This window comes from Lichenostomus cassidix, chromosome 18 (genome assembly GCF_008360975.1).
Source record: "Lichenostomus cassidix isolate B80296 chromosome 18, HeHo_3.0, whole genome shotgun sequence".
Lineage (NCBI taxonomy): Eukaryota > Metazoa > Chordata > Aves > Passeriformes > Meliphagidae > Lichenostomus > Lichenostomus cassidix.
The window spans coordinates 9,712,198-9,734,264 of record NC_139498.1 but is presented as its reverse complement, the minus strand read 5'-3'; the positions used below and the strand labels follow the sequence as shown (position 1 = coordinate 9,734,264).

The 22,067-nt window shown below is 54.2% G+C and overlaps 1 protein-coding gene across 14 annotated transcripts in view; it reads left to right on the top strand.

The window, feature by feature from the left end:
* Positions 1-21,100, top strand: part of MYOCD (myocardin) — a 238,252-nt gene extending 217,152 nt beyond the window's left edge. For 9 of the 14 annotated variants that reach the window (XM_085077963.1, XM_085077969.1, XM_085077966.1 and 6 more), the window contains 10 exons: positions 2,946-3,021; positions 5,229-5,390; positions 9,302-9,477; positions 10,900-11,025; positions 11,546-11,811; positions 12,160-12,313; positions 13,226-14,167; positions 16,779-16,892; positions 17,806-17,863; positions 18,469-21,100. In XM_085077963.1, coding sequence (XP_084934089.1) covers positions 2,946-3,021; positions 5,229-5,390; positions 9,302-9,477; positions 10,900-11,025; positions 11,546-11,811; positions 12,160-12,313; positions 13,226-14,167; positions 16,779-16,892; positions 17,806-17,863; positions 18,469-19,037 — 2,643 coding nt within the window. In that variant the 3' untranslated portion in view covers positions 19,038-21,100. The remainder of the gene's footprint in view (positions 1-2,945; positions 3,022-5,228; positions 5,391-9,301; positions 9,478-10,899; positions 11,026-11,545; positions 11,812-12,159; positions 12,314-13,225; positions 14,168-16,778; positions 16,893-17,805; positions 17,864-18,468) is intronic. The other 5 variants (XM_085077967.1, XM_085077972.1, XM_085077964.1 and 2 more) reach the window with 4 other exon arrangements.
* Positions 21,101-22,067: the final 967 nt, after the last annotated feature.

Below are 22,067 nucleotides of genomic sequence, written 5' to 3'. Positions count from 1 at the left end.
AAAGCCACAGCTGTAGGACAGCAACTGGAGCTGAGCCCAATTCAGGACCTGATCTAAGGATTAGTTGGAAATGCATTACGTGAATTTAATTGCACTCAGGTGCAGACACCAGCTTGCTCTGTCCTGGCACAGGAACCAGGCAAACCTACACATGGTCCAAGCACGGGATTGTGTTGGTGGAAATAAGCTGGGAAAAAAAGTAGGGGGAAGGGTGAGGCGTTGTAAAGACTTCAGTAAATAAAATGTCTATTGTTTGTTTAAACATGTCACTGGCTATGTTAGAGGCTGGCATCAGGCCAGTACAGCAGACTTTGAAGTTGATGTCCTATAATAGATTTCTGGGGTGGAGGAAAGAGAGCAGGCTGGCTTTCCTGGGGCTGTCTGGCTCAGCAGGGCTTGAGCACTCACCCAGCACCCCAGCACAGAGGGGCTGCAGGGGTGCCTGTCCTGCCTCTGCCCCAGAGCAGAACAGCCCCACTGGGCCAGTCCTGAGTGATGTGTGAGCAACCACAGACACCCAGTGCCCAAAAACCTGTGAGCACCCACAGCCAGCCAGTGCCCAACAACCTGCTCTGATGTGTGAGCACCCACAGATACCCAGTGCCATGGCCTGCTCTGGTGTTCTGACCTGTGCTGTGAGCCCATGGCCTCTGATTTCCAGCCCAAGCTGTTCTGATGAAGTGCACATGCAGAACTGTGTCTCTTTTTTTCCTGCAGCACTTTTAAAAGCTGTTTTGCATCCTGTGTCCCAATAGCCATCTCACCTCTGGACTAACCAACCTCTCCTCCTCTCCCCTCAGCCCCCATCACCGATCATCACTGATCCCATCTCTGACTCAGTGGTGATGTCTGTAGCTGCCCAGACCCCTCCATGGACCCTTTCAGAACAGAGCCCAGCTGACACCCTGTGCTGTGTCTCTCTTGCTGGTTAGGGGTTGTGGTTCAGCTGCTGATCACTGGATTCTCCACAGCCTACTTTTCCTATGCATAGAGTAACCAATTTCTGCCTAAGGCCCTGTCCAGTGACCACTGCAAGGGCATCTCTGGTGCATTAAGTCTTCATCCAAAGCAGTGCTTAATCAGCTGGTTTAGCTGTGTCTGTGACCTGAGCACAGTCCTTCCCAAATGTCCTTCTGGAAACTGTAGCACATGTATTTCAGATCATCTGTTGCTCCAAATCATGGTGCACTGTAATCTGTTAACCTTGAATGATTCAGAATTAAGGAGTATGTCTTCTATCATTCAAGGCATTGATTCATATATTGGCTAGCAGGAAACATTGCTTTGTGACAGGATTTGTTATATTCTTCTGCTTAGACTGTGAGCCATTTCCAATTCCTCTGGTGATCCACAGCTATGCTTCTTTATTATATTAGTCTTATCCAGACCAAATTTCTCTGGCTTGCATGTGAGAAAGCCATGGGAGATAATGTCAAAATATGCTTTGAGTCAAGCTGCATGACATTCATTGTTTATTCCTGTAGCAGAAAACTGTCATCTCTCCATAGAAGGAATTTCAGTTTGTGTGATGCGATTTGTTCTTGATAAATTCATCTTGGCTGTTGCTCCCCTCCTTGCTATCTTCTAAATCCATTTATATAGATTGTTTGATTACTTGGTCCAATATCTTACTGTCTGCTTTATAATTTCGTGGTTTCTTCTCTCCATCTCTTTTAAAGCAAGAAATCATGCTCTCCTTTGCCCAGTTTCCTGGAGAACCACAGATAGTTGCTATTACTCTAGCCTCGTGTGTCTCAAACTGTTTGGGAACATTTAACTCCTCTGAGTACACTCTAACCTGTTCTCCAACATGATAACTGAAGCTTCTTCTCTTTTGTTGCTGAAGGTTCTTGGTTGAGCCACCAGATTGATAAAGAACCATTTATCTTTTTAGTGAGGATGGTTTTAAAAGGCATTAAATCCTGTTGCCATCTCAGCAGTATGCACAATTATTCCTCCTGTTTATGGAACACAGACAGGACTTTCCATTGCTTGATCCTAGCTGCAGAAGTCCCTATAAGATGTTTTTCTCATGATCCTGTACATTTCGTACTGTAGATTCCCAGTTTTGCTCCAGCTGCTTGCACTATTCTTTTAGAAATCCTTAAGATTTTAACCTCTTTGAACTAAGTTACAATTTTTGTACTATTTCTTCTTGCAGCACAGCTTAGCTAAGAGCCAATAACTTGCCTAAGTTGAGCTCTAATTTTTCTTCACCAGGGGATAAGCTTATATTTGTGTTCTTGAGGTCATCTGCCCTCAAGGCTGACTTTCTTGGCCCTAATGAATGGTGTTCCTGTACCTCTGTGTGCCTCTCTGTTCCTAAAGCCATGAGGGAGTTGGCACAAGGCTCCAGGACCGTGTCCATCACAAGCTCAGCTGCAGTGACTGCAAAGCAGATCTTCCCACCCCCATATCGAAGCTTAGGTGAGGAACCACAGAGCACAGGAACTGCAAGTCTGCAGGAAGGTTAAGCCTTGTGGCTGACCTGGGTGGAGAGTCTGAGTGGCTTCATGACTTGCTCCTCCTGATATCTCACCATGGAATGCTGGGCTTCCCACAGAAGCCACTGCTACCAGGACACTCCAGAGCTGCCTGGGTGCAGCTCTCAAAGGTGACATGGTGTGAAGGCCCACCACTCTCAGAGAATAGGTCTCACCCTTCCTATGAGTTCTCATTTCAGGCATCAGAAGCCCAATAGTGGTTGCAAAGGGTACACAGCAGTGGGTACAGTGAATAGTCAGCAGCCACATGCACACTGCTCCCTTTCTGAAGAACTTCTGCTCAAGAACAAGCCAGTGCCTAAGTGATGAAAAATGTCACTTAGGAGCTTACTCAACCTAGGTTGTTATAAATCCAAAAGAATCATGGGATGGCACAGGGGCAGGTGCTCTCACTACCTCATCACTGCTCTAGCCAGGTAACTTTGCATTTGTGTTCTGCAGACTGAAGATTATCTCAAGCACAAGATCAGAAGCAGGCCTGAGCGGTCAGACCTGGTCAATATGCACATTCTGCAAGGTAAGACTGCTCAAGATTCTCCCATGAACTCCTCGTGTCTCCTGCCCTGGGACTTGTGTTCCTTCAGGAATCTCACTGCTGTTAACTTTGTCCCAGGTGCTCATGGGGGGCAGACTCAACTGGGACATGTTGTATGAAATTCTGTCCAGACCTGATGTTCAGGAAGCAGGACACACATTTATTCCCTGACAGACACAGTCCCTAGGCATCCAGTCTTTCTCCCATCTCTAGCAGTGGGAGAGTGTAAGATGCTCTAGGGAACAGTGGGGTACAGAAAACTGTGAGAGAGAACTCTCTTAGACACTGGTGCTGATGTCTGATCATGAAGAGCAAACCCAGGGCATTTGTTGTCCAGGGTACTAACATTCCTATAGCAGGTCATCGTAACACCTTCCCAAAGCTGGACATGTTCTGTGCTTCTATAATTCTGGATATTCTGTGTGACAGCCCATGCAGTCATTGATCCCAGCACAGCTGTATGAAAAGCCCTGCTATCCATGAGCCACAGTAGCTCTCTCCTCTCCCATCCTGGTGTTCCCTCTCAGCCAGAGAGCTGGCAGGGCTGTATCCCATCACAGACAGCAGAGCACCACAGTGTCCCTCGTTATCTCCAGGGATAAGAAGATCCTTAGAGACAGAGAGGATGCACAGCCTCCCTCCCTCCCTCCCTCCCTCCTTCCCTCCTTGAGTCCTGTCTCTTGCCTGGAAGAAACAGATCACTCTCTGGCAGCTGTGAATGCTGCCCTCTGCTCTCAGCATGGATGCAATCTGTATTTCTCTCTTCCTCTGGCAGGCAGGAGGGCTGAGCCAGGGTCCCATGCTGGATCAGTATTGCTGCTTTGCATTTCCCTTGGGTTTCCATCCCTAAAATAAGCTAGCACCATTGCTTGTTTAGGAGTTGGAGAGCATCTTTCCCTTAGGTTAAATAATAGAAGCAATACGGACTGGAGCTGAGGGGTTGTTACCAGATGTGGAGGCAGCTGCAGTCCCCAAGCATGGACAGGGACAGGCAGAGCCAGCCAGGGGAGAGAGACTGCAGAGAACACAGTGTGCTTGGCTGTGCTCTGAGCAAGACGCACATGCTGCCCCATATTGCCCTTACCTTCAGCCTCTGCTCACACTCTGTCCATCCTGCTCTGCATTTCATGGAGCTGTGTCTTGGCATATCATAGACTTACAAATCCATTTTTTTCATAACAGGACCTAGAGGTGATTGAAACTGGCCAGGTGAGACACTTTGCATCATCCAAGGGTTTCACAGGCACCCCTTCTGTTACTGTTCACCTCAAGGAGCTCATTTGTGTTCACTGGTCTGTACAACCTGAAGGCTAGAAATGGCCCTAGACCAGCTCTCCTCCCCTCCTGCAGAGAATTTTCCACAGTATCAAGCCCTGTAGCTCATGTTGCCTACAGCAGCTCTTCCAGGCAGTGTCCAGTCTTTGAAGCTAGAACAACCTGCATGCAGCTGTTTAGACCCTCAAGGGTATAGAAATGGTCTAGTTTAGAATTCCACTCCCTCAGTACTCACACCTGTGCCAAGAGAGGAGCCAGAAAGCTTTGCTCAGGAAATCTTTCTGTTTAAGTTGCTATTCTTCTGTCACCCCTCAATATCTGGAATCTTCTCAGCTGACTTTCATAGGGCTGTAGTTTCCAGATCTACCTGCCTTTGCTCTTGTCCTCTCCAGCTCATTCTTCCCTGAAGGCATGGAGCACTGAAGTCCACAGCTCAAGACTCAGCAATCTTAATTCCCATGTAAGCCATTTACTCCAGCTGTCAAGCACAGCCAATGATTCTACAGATGTAGGGATCCATCTGCATGAGCCCACAAGGGGCCAGTGTGCTCCTGGCAGGCAGGAGCTGGAGACCCTTTCAGCCCGTTAGTGGCAGCTTGTTAATGAAGTTTCCATCACAGATCACTCCTGGGCGTTGCAGAGAATGGTCCAGCTGCAGGCTGGGTTTGCAAGTCCAGGCTGGTAGACAGAGGCTCTTCCTTGGAATGGAGAAGTTTGGCCTGAGGCTCAAAGAAGGACCCATGTCCCAAACCTCAGCAGCCCCATCCAGTGCAGCAGAGCAGATCCTGATAGTGCTGAGCCATGCTCAGGTGTTGGCCAGAGCCCCCAGAGGCTGTGCTGAAGGGCAGTGTGTTCTCACTGAGTGCTGCACCCACAGGAGCCCCTGGTCCTGATGCTTCTCTTTGGCCTTCTAGACTCGGCTGCAGAGGGATCCATTCAGTCTACTCAAATGAAGCTGAAAAGAGCCCGACTGGCAGATGACCTCAATGAGAAGATTGCACTCAGGCCGGGTCCTTTGGAGCTGGTGGAGAAGAATATAATTCCCGTTGACTCGGCTGTGAAAGAGGCCATAAAAGGTAGTGACAGCGAACGTGTGTGTTGTGTGTGCGTGTGGAACAGTGCAGGGGCTGCTGAGGGGACAAGGAGGTACCACAGTGACTGCAGGAAGGGTCCAGCCTGGATGTCAGAGCTGCATTTATTGCTTAAATTTCATTATTTTCACGGTGACCAGCCCAGTCCTGCACAGCCCGTGAGCACAGAGCTGTCAGCGCAGTGACACTGAAACGCACACAATTGCTCAGCCACATTCCCTCAGAAAGAACCTCCCTTCCTACACCCTTTCCCTCCCCAAGGCTTTGAGCACAGAAGTGATGCAGTTGGAGACAGGACACTCCTTCCTGCAGCATGGGAGAGAACATGAGTGCAGAGGTGTGGTTGTGCGACCAGCCCAGATTCTCCCCCTTGTGCCCTGCCAACCTCTCATATCCCACTAAATGGGCTGATATGGCCCCAGTTCAGCAATGCTGTGGTTCTCTATTTTTTTTTACCACTGGTGCTAGAGGTAAGCAGGACCCAACAGAGCAGGATGCTGCATCCCTGGGGTGTGGAAGCACCCTGGGGTGCTGAGTTGCTGGAGAATATGAGCAGGGCCTGCACCCCAAACAGGGTACACTCCCTTCCAGCTGGGACCCAGCACTTGCCTTATGCCTAAGCTTGGTTTCTCTCCATCACCTTCCCCCACCAGAAGAGGGAGGAAGAATCATCCACAATTATTTCCCCAACACTGCTGCAGGAAAGCTGGTGTGGGAGCCAACACAGAGCAAAAATGGTGACTCAAATTTCACCAGGGCCCAGTGCCAGGACAGGGAGGTCCAAAAGCAGAGGAAGGAGCAGGAAAGCTGGCAGGGTCCTGCAGTGACAGGACAGCAACCCGTATTTTTGAAGCCTGGGGCAACCTCCACATGTCCAAATTGGCACTCAGGTCTCCAATGAGGCACTGAGAGGTGCTCTGCCCCTGGAAGCTGCTTGTTCTGTTGCTCATGGTTCTTCAAGTCATGGATCATTTACATTGGTATAATCCCATTTAAAGGGTGTGTTCTGGAGCTCAGAGCAAGCTGGGGACAATGTCAGGGCTTTGGGACAGAAGGGGTCCTGAAATGATAGGATATGCCAAAAATGAGAGTTGAAACAGGAAGCACTTTGACTTTCATTTCATGTCAGAAACCATCATAAATGACATGAAATATTCCAGGCTCAGGTGCTGCTCTGTCCTGCCCTACAACTGTTCCTGCTCTGGGTTTGGGGGCTGTGAAATGCAGGTCGTGTATGTACAGCAGCTTCTCCAGCCTGGCCCTGGAAGCTGCTCTGTTCCCAGCATGTCGCAGCTCTCCTCTTTGAAGGTGAAATGTTCCAGGACTCTTCCTGAAGAGGAATTTTTAAGGAGAGTTCAAGTAAAATCTCCCCAGCCATTCATTGAAGGAGAGAACTGTGGGGGAAAAAAGTTTATAAAATCTCCCCCCTTTATTATAAACATTTGAGGCAGTTTGAGCATGACTTTATCCCCTGGAGCTGAGGTTTGGAGGCTGGGCAAATGAGCTTGAATCTTGAATAGAACAACTCTCCAGCTGCCTTATCAGGAGCTCGTGGTAAACAGATTTACAGGACCAAACTATTAAAAACAAAAAGTCTGGCTTAGAAATGATTTGTTCAGTTTTAAATTTCTCCCTTTCACAATGCCCTTCTGTCACATTGCTGGGGAAAAACATCTCCTTGTAAGCCAATTTCATCCCATTTAGGGTGAAACACAACAGCACATTAGGGTCCAACATGAAGTTGCTTAGTACCATAGGGTGCCATGAGAAGAAGGTGGTGCAGCTGCACCAGGAATACCATCCCAGCCCTCAGGTCTCTGCAGAAGAAAGGCTCAAGCAGAAGAATCCTCAAGCTCATTTTTGGAGTCAAAGGCACCTCATGATACTCATAGTTTGGGGCAAAGGGCTGAACACGGAGCAGAGATGAGCACTGGCACTTCTGAATGTTAAGCCTTTTGTTTTTGCAATACCAGAAAGATGACAGGGTTTAAAATCTTTTTACTTTAACCTTGGAATCTCAACTGTTTATACAGTGGAAAGTTCAGCTGACGTGTTCCTCTAATCACCTCTGGCAGGGTGAGCAGAAAGTGCCAGACCCCAACCGAAAGCCCAAACGTCCCAGTGACAGGAGCCTGCCAGTGCCCTGCATAGTTGAACAGTGATACAAGAACCCTTTTTTACCAGGTCCTTGTCATCACTTTGTCCAATGCACTCAAGAGGACAATACCCAGTGCATTAGAAACAGCCCAGAGCAAACACCATCCTGCCTGAGATTACAGCAGGGACACGGGATCAAGCAACAATATGCTCAGGCCGGGCTGGGTGAGAGCAGGACAGATAAGGGAAGCATTCCCCATTGGCACAGGCCTGTGGTATCAAGCAGCAGGATGCAGCACATTCCTGTCATGCTCTGGGCTGTTGCTGTGTCCTGAAGGTCCCTTAGGCTCCCAGCTTTGGTACCACTTCTCAACACACACTTCCGTGCCAGCTCAGCAGATCCACAAGCCCCCTTGCCTGGAGTAATTTTTCCCAAGAGGCCATGTCCATGCTGGCCTGCAGGCATGGGAAGCAGCTCCCATGCACCCAGGTGAACCATGCAATGCTGCAGTTCCTCAGGGACATGTTTGGCTGCTGCCTCTGATGGAGAGGATTCCATCAGAGGACGCATGGACACAGGGACGCATGAAGAGAGCAAGTTGGACATGGCTGATCTCACTTCCCCAAGCCCATGTCTGGGCAGCAGCTCAGGCAAGGAGCCAGGGCTCTGTCCTCGCCCAGCCTGGCACCAGCAGCTGCAGGGAGTGGAGATAACCCTTATCTCTCAGATAGGGGCAGGGGTCAGAGAAGGAGGTGCGTGTCAGTGAGAAGGTGCACATTGCTAGACCAGCAGCAGGGACAGGTGGAAGCTTGTTCCCAGGCCCTTCCTATTTCCCCATTTGTCACCTCGCTATCAGTGTGCCAAGCTGCCTGACAAATGCCAGACATGAGCACGAGGAGATTATGAGTGTGGCCACGCTGCTCCTTCCTCTACCCCCACCTGCAGATCTTCCGAGGCTCACATGAGACTTTTTTTTCTCAGCACTTTATTTATCATCAAAACCTCGGGGTCAAGAGCCCTTGCCCATCTGACTAGCAGATAACAGTGCAGGAGCTGTGCAGGCGGAGCAGCCTGGGACTGGCAGGCAGGCAGCAGCTGTGGTTTGAACCATGTCCTGTGGGTGAAACCTGTGGACAGAGACAGGATGTGGGAGCCTCTGTGCACCTGCAGACACATCCACCCTTCTTGGCTCTTGTGCCACGAGCAGGTGGATCACACTCTGAGCTGGTTTCAACCTCAGTCCTTCTGCTGAGGACAGGGTCCCATGTGTGGTGTGGGAGTTCAGCTGGGGTGCTTATCTGAGGGAGGGCAGCTCTCACCCCTGTTGCACCTCAGCCCAGCGGAGGGGCAGGATGGCAGAGCCCCTTCTGCACCTGTCCCACCTGTTTGCCCCAGCGCTGCTGTGCTGGCCAGCCGAGCTCCTCCAAACCCTCCTGTCTCCCTGTCCCAAGGAACACGGTCCATGGTCCTGGCTCCTCACACTGCTCTCCTCTCCCAAGGGACCGCTCTTCTCTCCATGGTCCCGATTCCTCACGCCCTTCATCCCTCCCTGTCCCACAGAACATGGTCCATGGTCTCTACTCCTCATACCCCTCCTCTCTCCCTCTCCCAAACGCCCGTACCCATGGCCCCGTTGCTCTGCCCCAGCCGCGGGGCAGCAGGCCCGGGAGATGGCCGAGCTCCCCGGACACCGCCTGTGCCCCTCGGCCCCGGGCTGGTGCCCCGGGTTGAGCCACCAACCATCCCGCCCCGCCGGCCCTCCCCGCGGGCTCTCACCGTCACCCCTCTGCCCCCGCAGGCACCCAGGGCGGCTTTACCCGCCCGGCCGACGCCTTTGCCTTCGAGGAGGACAGCAGCAACGACGGGCTGTCCCCGGAGCGGCCCCGCAGCCGCGGCTCCCCGGGACCCGCCGAGCCGCCCCCCGGCTCCAAGGCCCCAGAGCCGCCCCCCGCCGCCCCTGCCGGAGCCCCCCAGGTAGGACGAGCAGTCCTGGAGCCGGGGGGGACACGGGGGACAGGGGAGACGCGGGCGAACGGGGGTGGCACAGGGGAGGGAGCACAGGAGGGACAGGAGCGACAGGGGGGCACAGGAGGGACACGCGGGGTCCCGGGCCGAGGAAGCGACTCCTCCTCAATACCTGACACTGGTTAGGCTGCACCTTGTGTGCTGCTCCAGTTCTGGGGCCCCCAGAATTTAGAAAGAATGTGGAGATGCTGGAGCGTGTCCAGAGAAGGGCAACAAGGCTGTGAAGGGTCTGGAACACAAATCCTGTGAGGAGCGGCTGAGGAAACTGGGGGGGCTCAGCCTGGAGAAGAGAAATCTTAGGGGAGACCTCATCACTCTCTACACTCCCCGACAGGAGGGTGCAGCCAGGTGGGGGTTGGTCTTTTCTCCATGGCAGCGAGCAATAGGACAAGAGGACACAGCCTTAAGCTGCTCCAAGGGAGGTTTAGGTTGGACATCAGGAAGAATTTCTTCACACAAAGAGTGATTGGGCATTGGAATGAGCTGCCCAGAGAGGTGGTGGAGTCATTGTCCCTGGAGGTGTTTCAGAACAGACTGGATGTGGCACTCAGTGCCATGGTCTGGGTGACAAGGTGGTGTTGGGTCACAGGTTGGACTCAATGATCTCAAAGGTCTTTTCCAACCTGGTTAATTCTGTAATTCTGTGATTCTCTGTAATTCTGTGGTTCTCTGTGATTTTGTGACCCGCCCTGCGCAGGGCTGGCGCGCCCCCTGCCGGCCGGCACGGGCACTGCAGCGCCGGCAGCGCCGGGCTGGAGCGAGGAACTGGGGAACTGGGGGGACTGGGTGAGAATTGGAGGAACTGGGGGAACTGGAGGAACTGAGGGAGAATTGGGGGAACTGAGGGGAACTGGGGGAGAATTGGGGGAACTGGGGGAGAATTGGGGGAACTGGGGGCAGCTGGGGGAGAATTGGGGGAATGTGGAGGCTGAGGGGAATGAGGGAGCTAGGGGGAACTGGAGTAGACTGAGACAGACTGGGGGGGCTGGGATGGACGGAGGGGAGAGGAAGTGGGGCAGACTGGGGTGGGGGAATCGCAGAGTGATTGTGGCCACCCGCTGGTCACCTGGAGGACTGGGCTAGTCTGGGGGACACTGAGGGTCAAGCAGTGCCTCACGTATCAAGGATACAGGGCTTAGGTGAAACTGGGAGGGCTTGGAAACCAAGGAGGACTGTGGAGACAGAGGACTGGGAAAGGACTGGGATAGCTGGGGTCCGTGGGCGGGAGAGACATGAGGGGACTGGGATGCACTGAGGCATCCGTGGGGACTGGGAACAACATGGAATAAGGAAACAGAGTACCAGGTACCCCTGTCCAGGCTGGGCAGCTCTGGGTCCGGCCCCACAGCCCCTCTCACCTCTCCCTTGCAGGATCGTCCTCCCAGTGCCGATGGCCACGCTCCGGACACTGCCCCGGGGCAGGGCAGCCAGTGTGACAGCCCCAAGCAGACGGCGGGCCAGGAGAGCCCGACGCTCCCGGTGCCTTCCGCCGTGAAGGTAATGCCGGTGCCTCCGGGCTGCCCGGGAGAGGGACCAGCCCTGGGCACCCGGCTGCATCCAAGCCTGAAATGTCCATGTGCTGCACCCCAAATGTGTGGGAGCTCTGGGTGCCTGGCCTTAAAGGCTTTGAATAATGCAGGCAGACAAAGCTTGTGTCAAAAACTGATTTAATTCATTGTGTAATGGTACAGGATAGAGCAGTACAGCTTGCTAGAGGCAATTGCTTGAGTCCTGCACTGAGAACATCCCCTGGGGCCTGGAGCAGGAGGAGAAACAAGGAAACACTGGAATACCTTCCAGGCAGAGAGGGTCATTCTCCATCTCATGTGCTCTCCAGCACAGCTGAGATAGGATGCAGTGCTGAGGGAGTCCTCCACATCCAGGCTCAGCAGCTCTTGGAGCTGGAGTGTCAGGGTGCCAGTATGAGCTGTCCTTGTTCTGTCCCATGCCTCTGAGGTCCCATGGGGGTGGTAGGAGCTCTTCTCACACCTAATTCCTTTCCTTCTTGGACCAACAGTCCAAATCATCCAGTGACAGCAAGAACCGTCACAAAAAGCCCAAAGACACCAAGCCCAAAGTGAAGAAGCTCAAGTACCACCAGTACATCCCGCCAGACCAGAAAGCAGAGAAGTCCCCTCCACCCATGGATTCTGCATATGCCAGACTTCTCCAACAGCAGCAGCTCTTCCTGCAGCTCCAGATCCTCAGCCAGCAGCAGCAGCAGCAGCAGCAACAGCAGCAGCAGCATTTCAGTTACCCTGGGATGCACCAAGGACAGCTAAAGTGAGTGGCACTGTGCTAGCAGCAGTATTTAGTCCTGTCTCTCTCCAAACTTTCCCCCACTGTATCCATTTGTGCCAGAGCAAGGGGATAGAGGCATGCCAGTGAAACAGAAAAGCTTGGGAACAGCATAGACTCCTCCCAAGCCATTCTGACTGTGTGCATTGGCTGGGGCAACTGTGACCTGTTGGTGGGACACCAGCAATCTCCTACAGCCCAGCCTGGTTTTTCTTGGCCATCCTTAAGTCTCATATGGAGACAGCAGCCCCAAGGGAGCAGAGGGATGGGATGCTGGGCACAAAGACCCTGGAGGGACAGACAAGTTACCCCAAATCTCCTTTGTTATTGCAGGCAATCAAATGAGCAAATGGTCAAAAGTTCAAATTCTTCATCAGCTTCTGTCAACAACACCCCTCTTTCTCCAGTGAAAACCACCTTTTCAGGCCAGTCTTGTGTCTCGTCTATCAAGCCAGGCCCTCTGCCATCCAACTTGGATGATCTCAAAGTGAGTGCAAACTTCGTCACTGCAGGAGCAGAATGTCACAGCCTGAGTGCTATGCTGCCTCTGAGTGTGTCAGGGGAGTGCCACAGTCTGGGAGTGACCATGTCACAGATCAGCACACCTGAACCGCTGTGCTCTGAGCCACCCAGGAGTACATTACAGACCCTGGGGCAGGGCTTGGTCACTGTTGAGGGTCTGAACATGAGGGTTTGCTGCTCTGCAGGTGATGAGGGGGTGCACTGCTCCAGCCTGTGTATCAGCAAACCAAAGGTGTAGCCTGGGGAGACTTCAGGTCAGGCTAAAGGGTGATCTGAGCTGCTGCTCCTGCAGCTCCAGACTCCATTGCTCTGTGGTTTTATGGTGGTATTCTTTTATACTTTGCTAATGGACCCTTAGCCATGGGGAAGGCCAAATCCTTCTAGGAACAGAGACTTGTGGCCAGCCCAGAGTTAGAAATAACGAGTTTGCCCCAGCACAGGTGGCTGAATCATGTGCCTAAGCATAGAGCATCCTCCAAGGTATGTGTCACATTCTCTGAGCCATCAGCTGGGTCCTGGTCTGTGTCAAAGTCCTCTGCTCGTGGAGAAACCTACTGCTAGGAAGGGAATCTTGAGTTGCTTCCCTGACCCAAGGACCCCTGCTGGTTCATGGAGAGGAGTCACAGTTCCTGGAGGAAGGAGGAAGGTTTTCCTGTTAGGCAAGGTTGAGATTCTGCAGGATGTGCAGTGGTCAGGCCCGTGCATGGTGACTCTGGTGACTGCAGGTGAGGCAGGGAGCACCTAGGAGGTCAGAGCTTTAAAGCTTGAAACTGCAAGACTGTGATCTGAGACTGCCAGTTGGAAGCACTGGGTTAGAAGCCTTTAGAAAAAGGGCTTATGTGGCAGTGAGACTGATCACGAGTGACTTTCCTTGCAGGTGTCAGAGCTGAGGCAGCAGCTCCGAATACGAGGCCTGCCTGTGTCGGGAACCAAAACAGCGCTGATGGAGCGGCTGCGGCCCTTCCAGGAGTGCAGCAGCAACGCAGTCCCAAACTTCGGCGAGATCACCACTGTCACCTTCCCAGTCACTCCAACAAGCACCCTGTCGAGTTACCAATCACAGTCCTCCAGCAGCATGTTATCCAATGGCTTCTACCACTTTGGCAGCACCAGCTCCACCCCACCCATCTCACCTGCCTCCTCTGACCTCTCTGTGAGCGGCTCTTTGCCAGACACCTTCAACGACGGGCCCATGTCTTCTCCACAGTTTGGTCTCCAGCCATCTCCGGTTCATGGCAGCGCCGAGGAAAGCCTCATGAGCAGCATGAATGGAGGGAGCATCCAGCTGGAACTGGAAGGAATAGACACCGAGAAAGACAAGATGCTGGTGGAGAAGCAGAAGGTCATCAATGAACTGACGTGGAAGCTGCAGCAAGAGCAGAGGCAGGTGGAAGAGCTGCGGATGCAGCTGCAGAAGCGAAAGAGAAGCAATGGCCTTGAGGAGAAGCAGCAGCCTGCTCAGCATTTCTTTGGTGTCCCCATCAAACAAGAAAACACCGTGTCCAGCTGCCCCTTTGCATCCAAACAAATGGCCCTGAAAGGCCAGGCTGGCAGCTCGGATAAGCTGAGTAACTGTGGGGTGCCGCAGGTGCCCCACATTGTAAACAGCCACTGCTTGGAGCCCGCAGGGCAAAGCACCATCACCTCCTCGACATTCCTGAGCCCGCAGTGCTCCCCCCAGCACTCTCCCCTGGGGGCTGCAAAGAGCCCCCAGCACATCAGCCTGCCACCGTCCCCCAACAGCCACTACCTGCTCCCGGTGTCCCCCGAGGGCCGCAGTGGGTCCCCGCCGGGCAGCAGCTGCCTCCGCACAGCTCCGGTGAGTGCCAGCCTGGACCCCGCAGGGTCACACCGACAGGGGGGAGGCCTTTCCTCTTGGCCCGGGGCTGCTGGCACCGGGGTGGGCACCCAGGGGCTGTGGCAGCTTGTGAGGCTGCCTGCAAGGGCAGTGAGTATTCCAGATGGACAGTGGGTTAGCAGCTGGTAGCACTGCAGGGTCCTTTGCAGGGTGTCTCCCGGGGAGCCCTACCACCCGAGCCAGTTGCCCTGGGGGGACACAGAACAGCTCCCGTGCCCCATGGAGCCCTGGCACAGCTCCTGCTGCCCTGGGGAAGCCCTGGCACAGCTCCCCTCTTCCGCAGGGGACCCCAGCACAGGTCTCTCTGCCTCTAGGTGAGCACTGGCAAAGCTCCCGGTGTCATGGGAGAGTCCTGGCAGAGCATCCTCTGCCCTATGGAGTTCTGGCACAGTTCCTTCTGCCCTGGGGAGCCCTGGCACAGTTCCCTCTGCCCTGGGGAGCCCTGGCACAGCTCTCTCTGCCCCATGGAGCCCTGGCACAGCTCCCTCTGCCCATGGAGGGGTCCTGGCACAACTCCTTCTTCCCTGGGGGAGCACTGGCACAGCTGCTTCAGCCCTAAAAGATCCCAAACCCAGCTGCCTCTCCCCTCAGGGGGAGTCCTGGCACAGCTTGTGCTGCACCTGGGGGAGTTCTGGCTCAGCTGCCCATGCCCCATGGAGCCCTGGCACAGCTCTGTGCACACCAGGGAAGCACCAGCATGGATCCTTCAGCTCCTGGGAGAGCCCTGGCATAGTTCCTACACCCCTGGGAGAGCCCACTGCATGGCTGCAGGGTTTTCCAGCATCTTGCCAAGCCATTGTGGCTCCCTGCAGTGTGTGAGGGATTTTCACCACTGAGCTGGCGGAAAGCAGTTGCCCCAGGAAGCCTTTTCTCAGGAAGCTGGAACAGTGCTGGCAGATGGGGTCTGCAGTCAGAGCAAACTTGTGCCTCCCCACCAGGCCACCAGCCCAGCAGAGAGTTGTCTTCAGCAGCCACCACTTCTCACTCAGCCCCCTGGACAGGTGTGAATGTTTGAGGAGGGGGTTGTGCTACCAGAACTAAACAGCACAAGGTTCTGCTGATTGCAGTCCCAGTTCATCCAGTGCCCTCCCAGGGCTCCCCAGCAGCACCTTTCAGGGTGTCCCATGCACAGGGGTGCAAGGCATGCACACAGGGGTGCAGCAGGGGCAGGCTGGGTGTGCAGGGCAGCCAGAGCAGGGCCACTCTGAACCAACCTGTGGTGGCCCCAAGGAGGCACAAAGTGGGGCTCAGTGCTGTGTCCAGAGGACGGTGAGGTAGGTGCCATGAGAAGTTGGCAAACAGCACGGCCAGTGAGGTGGGAAAGGGCAGCAATTTCGGGTGAGGAGGGGCAGATACAGAGCTGCCAGTGGAATGGGCATGGTGGGCAGTGGAGTTGGGGTGAGGGAGGTAGTGGGGCTGGTGCAGGGGTGAGGAAGGTGATGTGAGCACTAGTTTGGATAAGCTGGGCAACGGGGAGCAGTGTCCTGGATGAGCTGGGCAATGGGGAGCAGAGAGCAGGGGATGCAGGGGTGACCCTGGCACTGGGGCTGTGGAGGTGAACTGGGCCCTGGAGCAGAGCTGTGGGTGCAATAGGCAGTGGGACACAGTGATGTGAGGTGATATCCAAGAGAGGCAGCAGGGCTGCTCTGGGCAGCTGGGCAGTGGTCAGTAAGGATCAGGAAGGAGCAGTGACACTGCAGGGGTATCTCCAACTCCTCTCTTGCTGCCCTAGAGCTGGGGTGTACAGAGGGGATGGTCCCATTGTGTCCTGCAGCTCATCCCAAGTCCAGCACCACCCATCCTGGGCATTCCTCTGCTGCCTGCAAGGGACTCCCAGGGGCAAGAGTACTTCTTCAGCAAGAATTCCTTCCCTGTGCCCATGAGCCAGAGGTAGTGTTCCTTCCAGCTGCTCTCCACAGAAAGGTGGCCAGGATGTGCATGGCCAGGCAGAGTGACCTCACAGCTGCCTTGGATCCACTCCTGGATACAGCCCACCTGAACAGGCAAGTGCCTGGTTTTTGTGGGACCAAAAGGCCACAGCCAGGCAGTGGGGAAGGACACACAAGGGCATACAGGTGATGGGGATGGCAGCTGGCAGGCACTGTCCTTCAAATGTGGTACATCCTGGAGGGGGAACCTGGCAAAAAGTTGGCAAAGTTCCGAAGGTGTTTGGCACAGGCAGAGGTTTCCCTCTTTCAGGTGATCTTCCATGGCCTGAGCTCTGTGAGAACCCCCAGGCAGGTGGTGATGGGGAGGGGCTGGGAGGAAGCTGGGGAAGTGACCCATCGTTGGCCAAGCACAGCCAAGCACCAGCAGCCCATCTCTGTCTTCTCTTTGTCCTGCATGTCCACAGCTGACCAAGCATCAGGATGCTCTGTGACACTGGGTCACAGAGCTAGGTCAGGGAGTGGTTTACCTGCCTCTATCCTGCTCAAAGGCCAGGCATTTTGTCTGAGTTTGTTTGACCCACAAAATCGTTATATTCCCTGGCACCACACCAACCTCAACAGGGATGAGAGAGCTGAGCCTCCCACCGTGCATTGACTCCATTTCCCTGTATTTCCCCATGCAGATGGCTGCGCAGTCAGGCCAAAAGTTTTCTATTCCATCCCCAAGTTTTTGTAAGTCAAGCCCAGCCCTGTCAGAGGTAAAGCAGCCTCCACCCTATGAGGATGCAGTGAAGCAGGTAACTGCATGGTTTTTGTTTTCTACAGGGCAAGGGCTGCCCATGATGTCCTTTTGCAGTTAGAGGGACTCAGCTGCAGGAGTTCCAACCCGTTCTGGGGTCTCTGGGTAGGACAGGCCTGTTTCCATGAGGAATGGGCTTTTTTGAAGGGTTCGTTGCTGACTGGCTGCCACAAAGCATCGGATACCCTGCTGGGCAGGATGGTGTCCCCTGTGCACACAGGGGTCCTGACACCCCCCAGGTCCCCTGGGGTGCCAGTGTACTCTCTTTGGATGCTCAGAGCTATGTGAGAAACAGAGCCTTGAGCATTCCCAAGTCACCAGGAAACCTCATCCTGCTCCGTGCCATCTGCCTCCCTGAGCCATACCCTGAGTGCTTTTCCCACAGGGAGGACTGTGCATCGCCCAGGAACACCTTCCTTTCCATGAGAGCCTGGCAGCAGCCTCAGTGCTGGGAGTGATGGTGCCTTTAGGAAAGTGGAATGATGCTGTTGCCAGGGGTGAAAATGGGTTTATGCCATCTTGCAGGAGATCCTTCCAGGTTCCAGTCAGGGAGAGGAGGGAGACTGGGCAGTGCAGGGAGCAGGGAGAGCAGGCAGGCAGGTGCCAGTGTGAGGTGCTGGGGCCAAAATATTGGTGTGTCCTGAGGGCTCTGGGACAGGGCAGGCTGTGGAGGGTTGGCAGCAGGGAAGGGTGCTCTGCTCCTTGGATCCACCATGATTGTCCCATGTCCCTGCAGTGCCCTGAATGCTGCTCCCAGCCCCGTGTTGGTATGGCCTCTCTTCTGCATGGGAGGAAGCCATCTGTGGGGTCTAAAGCCATCTTTTCTGGGGTCTAGAGCCATCTACCTGGCTTGTGGCTGGAGGGACTCTCCTCCTAACGCCCTCTACTCTCCTCTTTGTCGTTTGCTGCAGCAGATGACACGAAGTCAGCAGATGGACGAGCTCCTGGACGTGCTGATTGAGAGTGGAGGTATGCTCTGCTTCCTTGTTCTCCTCCAGGGCTTCCCCTCCAGACCAGCATGGGTCTGTGGGGCTCAGTGCACTCTGTGCACCCCAGCAGAGCTGCCTGAGTTGAGTACAGCTTTCACCTGCCCTCCCCGTGCCAGCAGCCACTGAAATTGAACCCCAAAGCACATTGGCCCTCCTGGAGCCTGCTCCTGCAGGTGCCAGTCCAGAAGGGACAGCAGGGCAGCAGCCCTGTGCACAGCACTGCCAGCCCCCTCCCCACACAGAGCCCCCAGTGTCCCCATTCCCAGTGCTGCCAGTGCCTTCTCCCACACAGAGCACTTCTGGTGACCTCCCCTGTGCCAAGTGCCCTTTCCCAGCCCCTTGGGGACAGCTGCCAGTGCTTGTGCCCTAGGGACTGTGTCTAAACCCAGGGGATCAATGTCAGAAAGCAGGAATGTGTGAGGCTTCCCACAGGGAGGGTGGACAAGCAATGCCAGTGGGATTGGGTGGGGAGCGAGTCTCCTTAGGGATGCCCAAGGGGTCAGCTGGAGGGCTGTGGTGGTGCCCCTGTGCCCAGCAGTGCTGGGCACTCTCAGAGCACCTCAAACCCCTCTTATTCATTGACAGAAATCCCAGCCAATGCCAAGGAAGACCGGTCCTGCCTCCAGAAAGTACCTCAGATAATGGTGTCTACAGGGAACTCCAGCGGCTCTCTGCCCAAGGGCTCTGCCCCGTTCGAGTCGGTGTCCTCAGCAGCTCTGCCCTTCGAGCACTGCCCAGGCAGCAGCGACACTCACCTCGAGGTGCTGCTCAATGCCCACAGCCCCCTGGGCAGGGTCAGTGACATGGCCCTGCTGAAGATGGGGGCAGAGGAGCCCCACTTCGAAGGGATGATGGAGGGCTTCTCTGGCAAAGCCGCAGATGAACTGCTCAACTCCCAGGAGATTTTACAGACTCCCCTGTCGCCCATGGAAACCCAGCTCTCCCCTTCCCCTGCTGAAGGCTCAGGTTTACAAATGAGTTTCACTGAGTCTCCATGGGAAACGATGGAGTGGCTAGACCTCACCCCCCCCAGCTCTGCCACCGGCTTCAGCTCGCTCACCCCTGCAGGCCCCAGCATCTTCAACATCGATTTCCTGGATGTTGCTGACCTCAACCTGAACACCAGCATGGACCTGCACCTGCAGCAGTGGTGAAGGGATGTGCTGGGGCAGGATGCTGTGAGCCTGCAGCAGGCAGTGCAGTGTTTCTGTCGTGCCAGAGAACATGCAGGGCTAACACGCCTCATCCAGGGGAAACTGGAGTCATTTTCCCAGCGTGTAAACTCGTTTGAATTTCCAGTCACTGAAAATTGACAACACAACAACTCTGGTACTTTGGTTTTCCTCCTTTGACACATCCCCACAGAGGGCACCAGTGCCTGAAACACTTTTTTTGATTGACAAGGACTTCAGTTTTCTTTCTTTAATCTTTCACCCCCAGTTTTAGCAGTCACTCTCGTGAGAACTGGAGCAGCTCATGACAAGACTGTATGGTGAGGTGACCTCACCTGGGTGGCAACAGGAAATCATGGAGAGGAGAGCCCACTGTTGCCTCCTCTCCTCTCCCAACTCCTCTCCTCTCCTCTCCTCTCCTCTCCTCTCCTCTCCTCTCCTCTCCTCTCCTCTCCTCTCCTCTCCTCTCCTCTCCTCTCCTCATCCAGTCCTTCAGGCAAACCTGTTGGGCTCATCTTGGCTGTGCCCATGCCAGGGTGAGGAGCGTGGGGCTATGCCCAGCCAGGTGCCAAGCACCCTTCTCTGGACAGCCAGGCTCTTGCTTCCCTCCTCCTGCCCAAAGCTGCATTGCCCCATCCCTGCACAGCTCTGCTCCAAATGGATGAGAGATGGAGATCACCATGTTCATGGTGGCACCATGGCATGTCCTGAGGGGCTGAAAGCCCAGGAGCCATCCTGGCTGCATTCTGAACTGGATCAGGCTGCTGCCTGTGACCTTGGAGCAGAAAGCTCTGGATGTTGGAGGCAGATGTTCAGCATGCAGGCGCAGGAACGGCAGGGATGTGGCATCCCAGTGGAGCAGCTGTGTCCCTGCTAGCATGGTGCACACAAAGAGATGTGGGATGTGTTTTGGCCAAGGCAGGAGCAAGTTGTATGAAAGAACCAGCTGGGCTATGGAGGGGCTGTTCTCTGCACAGCCAGGTCAGGATGATCTCCAGCCCCTTGCATGATCCGAGAGCAGAGGAAGCCAGGCAGGGTCACTCAGCAATCACTCATGGCAGAGCCGAACGGGCTCTGGGTGTGGCTGCAGGTTTGTGTGAGCGCCTGCTTGTGCTGCCATCCTCCCCTCCATCCTTCTGCCCATCCCTCCTCGATCCTCAGCAGCCATCCCTTCCTCCCTGAGTTTCCTCCAGCATCACTGCTCCCTCAGCCCAGAGCAAGGCTACCGGAGAACAGCTGTGAATCACCGAGCCTGGAGGAGCCCGTTCTCCCGAAGCCGGCAGAGAAGGAAGCTCTCCCGCAGTGATGCTCCCGTTTGGAATCACCAGCATTTCTCCTATGAGTCTCTGTGCAATATTCTTCCTCAGGCTCTAGCAAGAAGGAGCCTTTGCTTCTTGGCTTCCACCAAAGAACTTGCTGCAGACTATGCGATGGACACATCTGTTCATTGCAATTCTGGTTTTGCCAAAGTAAATATTGTTGCTGACAAAGATTGTTAAACTATTTACAGACTGAGTGTATTTAATATTTGTGTTACTGGAAGGACAGCACACGGAGAGGAAGCTGCTGGGAGGAGGTCCAGCCTGGCCGTGGCTCCCGTGGCGCTTCCCCAGGGATGCTGGAGCTGTCAGAGGCAGCTCTGCAGCCCCGGCAGTGTCCCCAGTCCCTGGCATTGTTGCATGCTGTATAAAGCACGTGGCAGTAGCTTTCAGGTCACTATTTAAAGCATCACTTTTCTATTGTACAAATGTCACAGGGCACTGCTAGGATAGACAATCACAGGTTGCATTTTTTAAAAAGAATTTCTTTTTCTAAGTGAGAGATTTTTCAAAGCCAGTCCGTGGAGAATAATCAGAGCACTTGAACCAGAGTAGTGTTAGCTGCTCCACTGCGGCCTTGTACAGAGCTTTCCAGGTAACTTTCTCCTCTCAGAAAATGTATTTCCTTATTTAAAGGGATGCTGTCAGCTTCAAACCTGTAAGCAAGCACATTTCCTTACCTATGTTACCAGCAACACCTTCATTATTAAAACCCTTGTCTTGCCACTCTCTCTGCTCATAGTTTGCTGTTTGATTTCACCACTAGGACAGCCACAGTCATCCCAGCTGCCACCAGCTGGTACCAGCTCCATGCCCTGGGACAGCTACAGTCCTTCACGGCCAGAAGTATTTCATTTATGGCAGCAGCTTCTCCTGGAAGATTTCTCAACACACCAGCCAGAGTCTCCTGTTTCTGCTGACTTTTTCTTCTGTTGGCTCTGGGTTTGCTTTGTTTGCCCACAGACCCTGCTCCTTGGGTCAGGTCCCCCTTGAAAGGCAGAGCTGACCCCCTGCCCAAACCCCTTGGTACTTTTGTCAGCACTGGGCTGGTGGCTGCAGGGTGCTAGGTACAGGCAGAGCTCTCCCACTGTCCACAGGTACAGCAGGCTGGGACCTCTCCTTGGGGGACCTTGGATCCTTCTCCACAGCAGCCTTAGTGTCTGTTTCCAGATTTGTCATCTTTCCTTTGATTAGAGAAGGTTCCCTGGGTATTTGCCCACCTGGGTGCAAGGAGGGACTGCCCAGGTGGGCTAAAGGTGAAATGTTCCTGAGACATTGCTCAAGTGAATCTGAAAAGACATGGACAAACAAATAATCAGTTCCTGTGAACATCTTTTAATGTCTAACCCCCACCCTGCAGCCAGGTGAGCTGTGATAAACTGCCTGGGCTGAGCCAGGTCATGGTTACTCAGAGAATGAGGAGACAAACCTCGGCCTAGGATTATTTCAGAAGTATTGATAGACTGGAGCACTCCCCTGCCCCATCTGCTTGCTGAGGAGAGCCTGCCTGTGCCAGGACAAGAGGACACAACTGCCAGTGAGTCACAGCAGGTGTCTGGTGTCTAATGAGATGCTAGGTCACACAAGGCACCTTCTCCAATGGTTTTTAGTGTAGCTCTGATTCTGCATCCACAGGCCCAGCAAGGACACCCCCACAGATACCACAGGCTTTCCCACACAGCACACAGTCCTG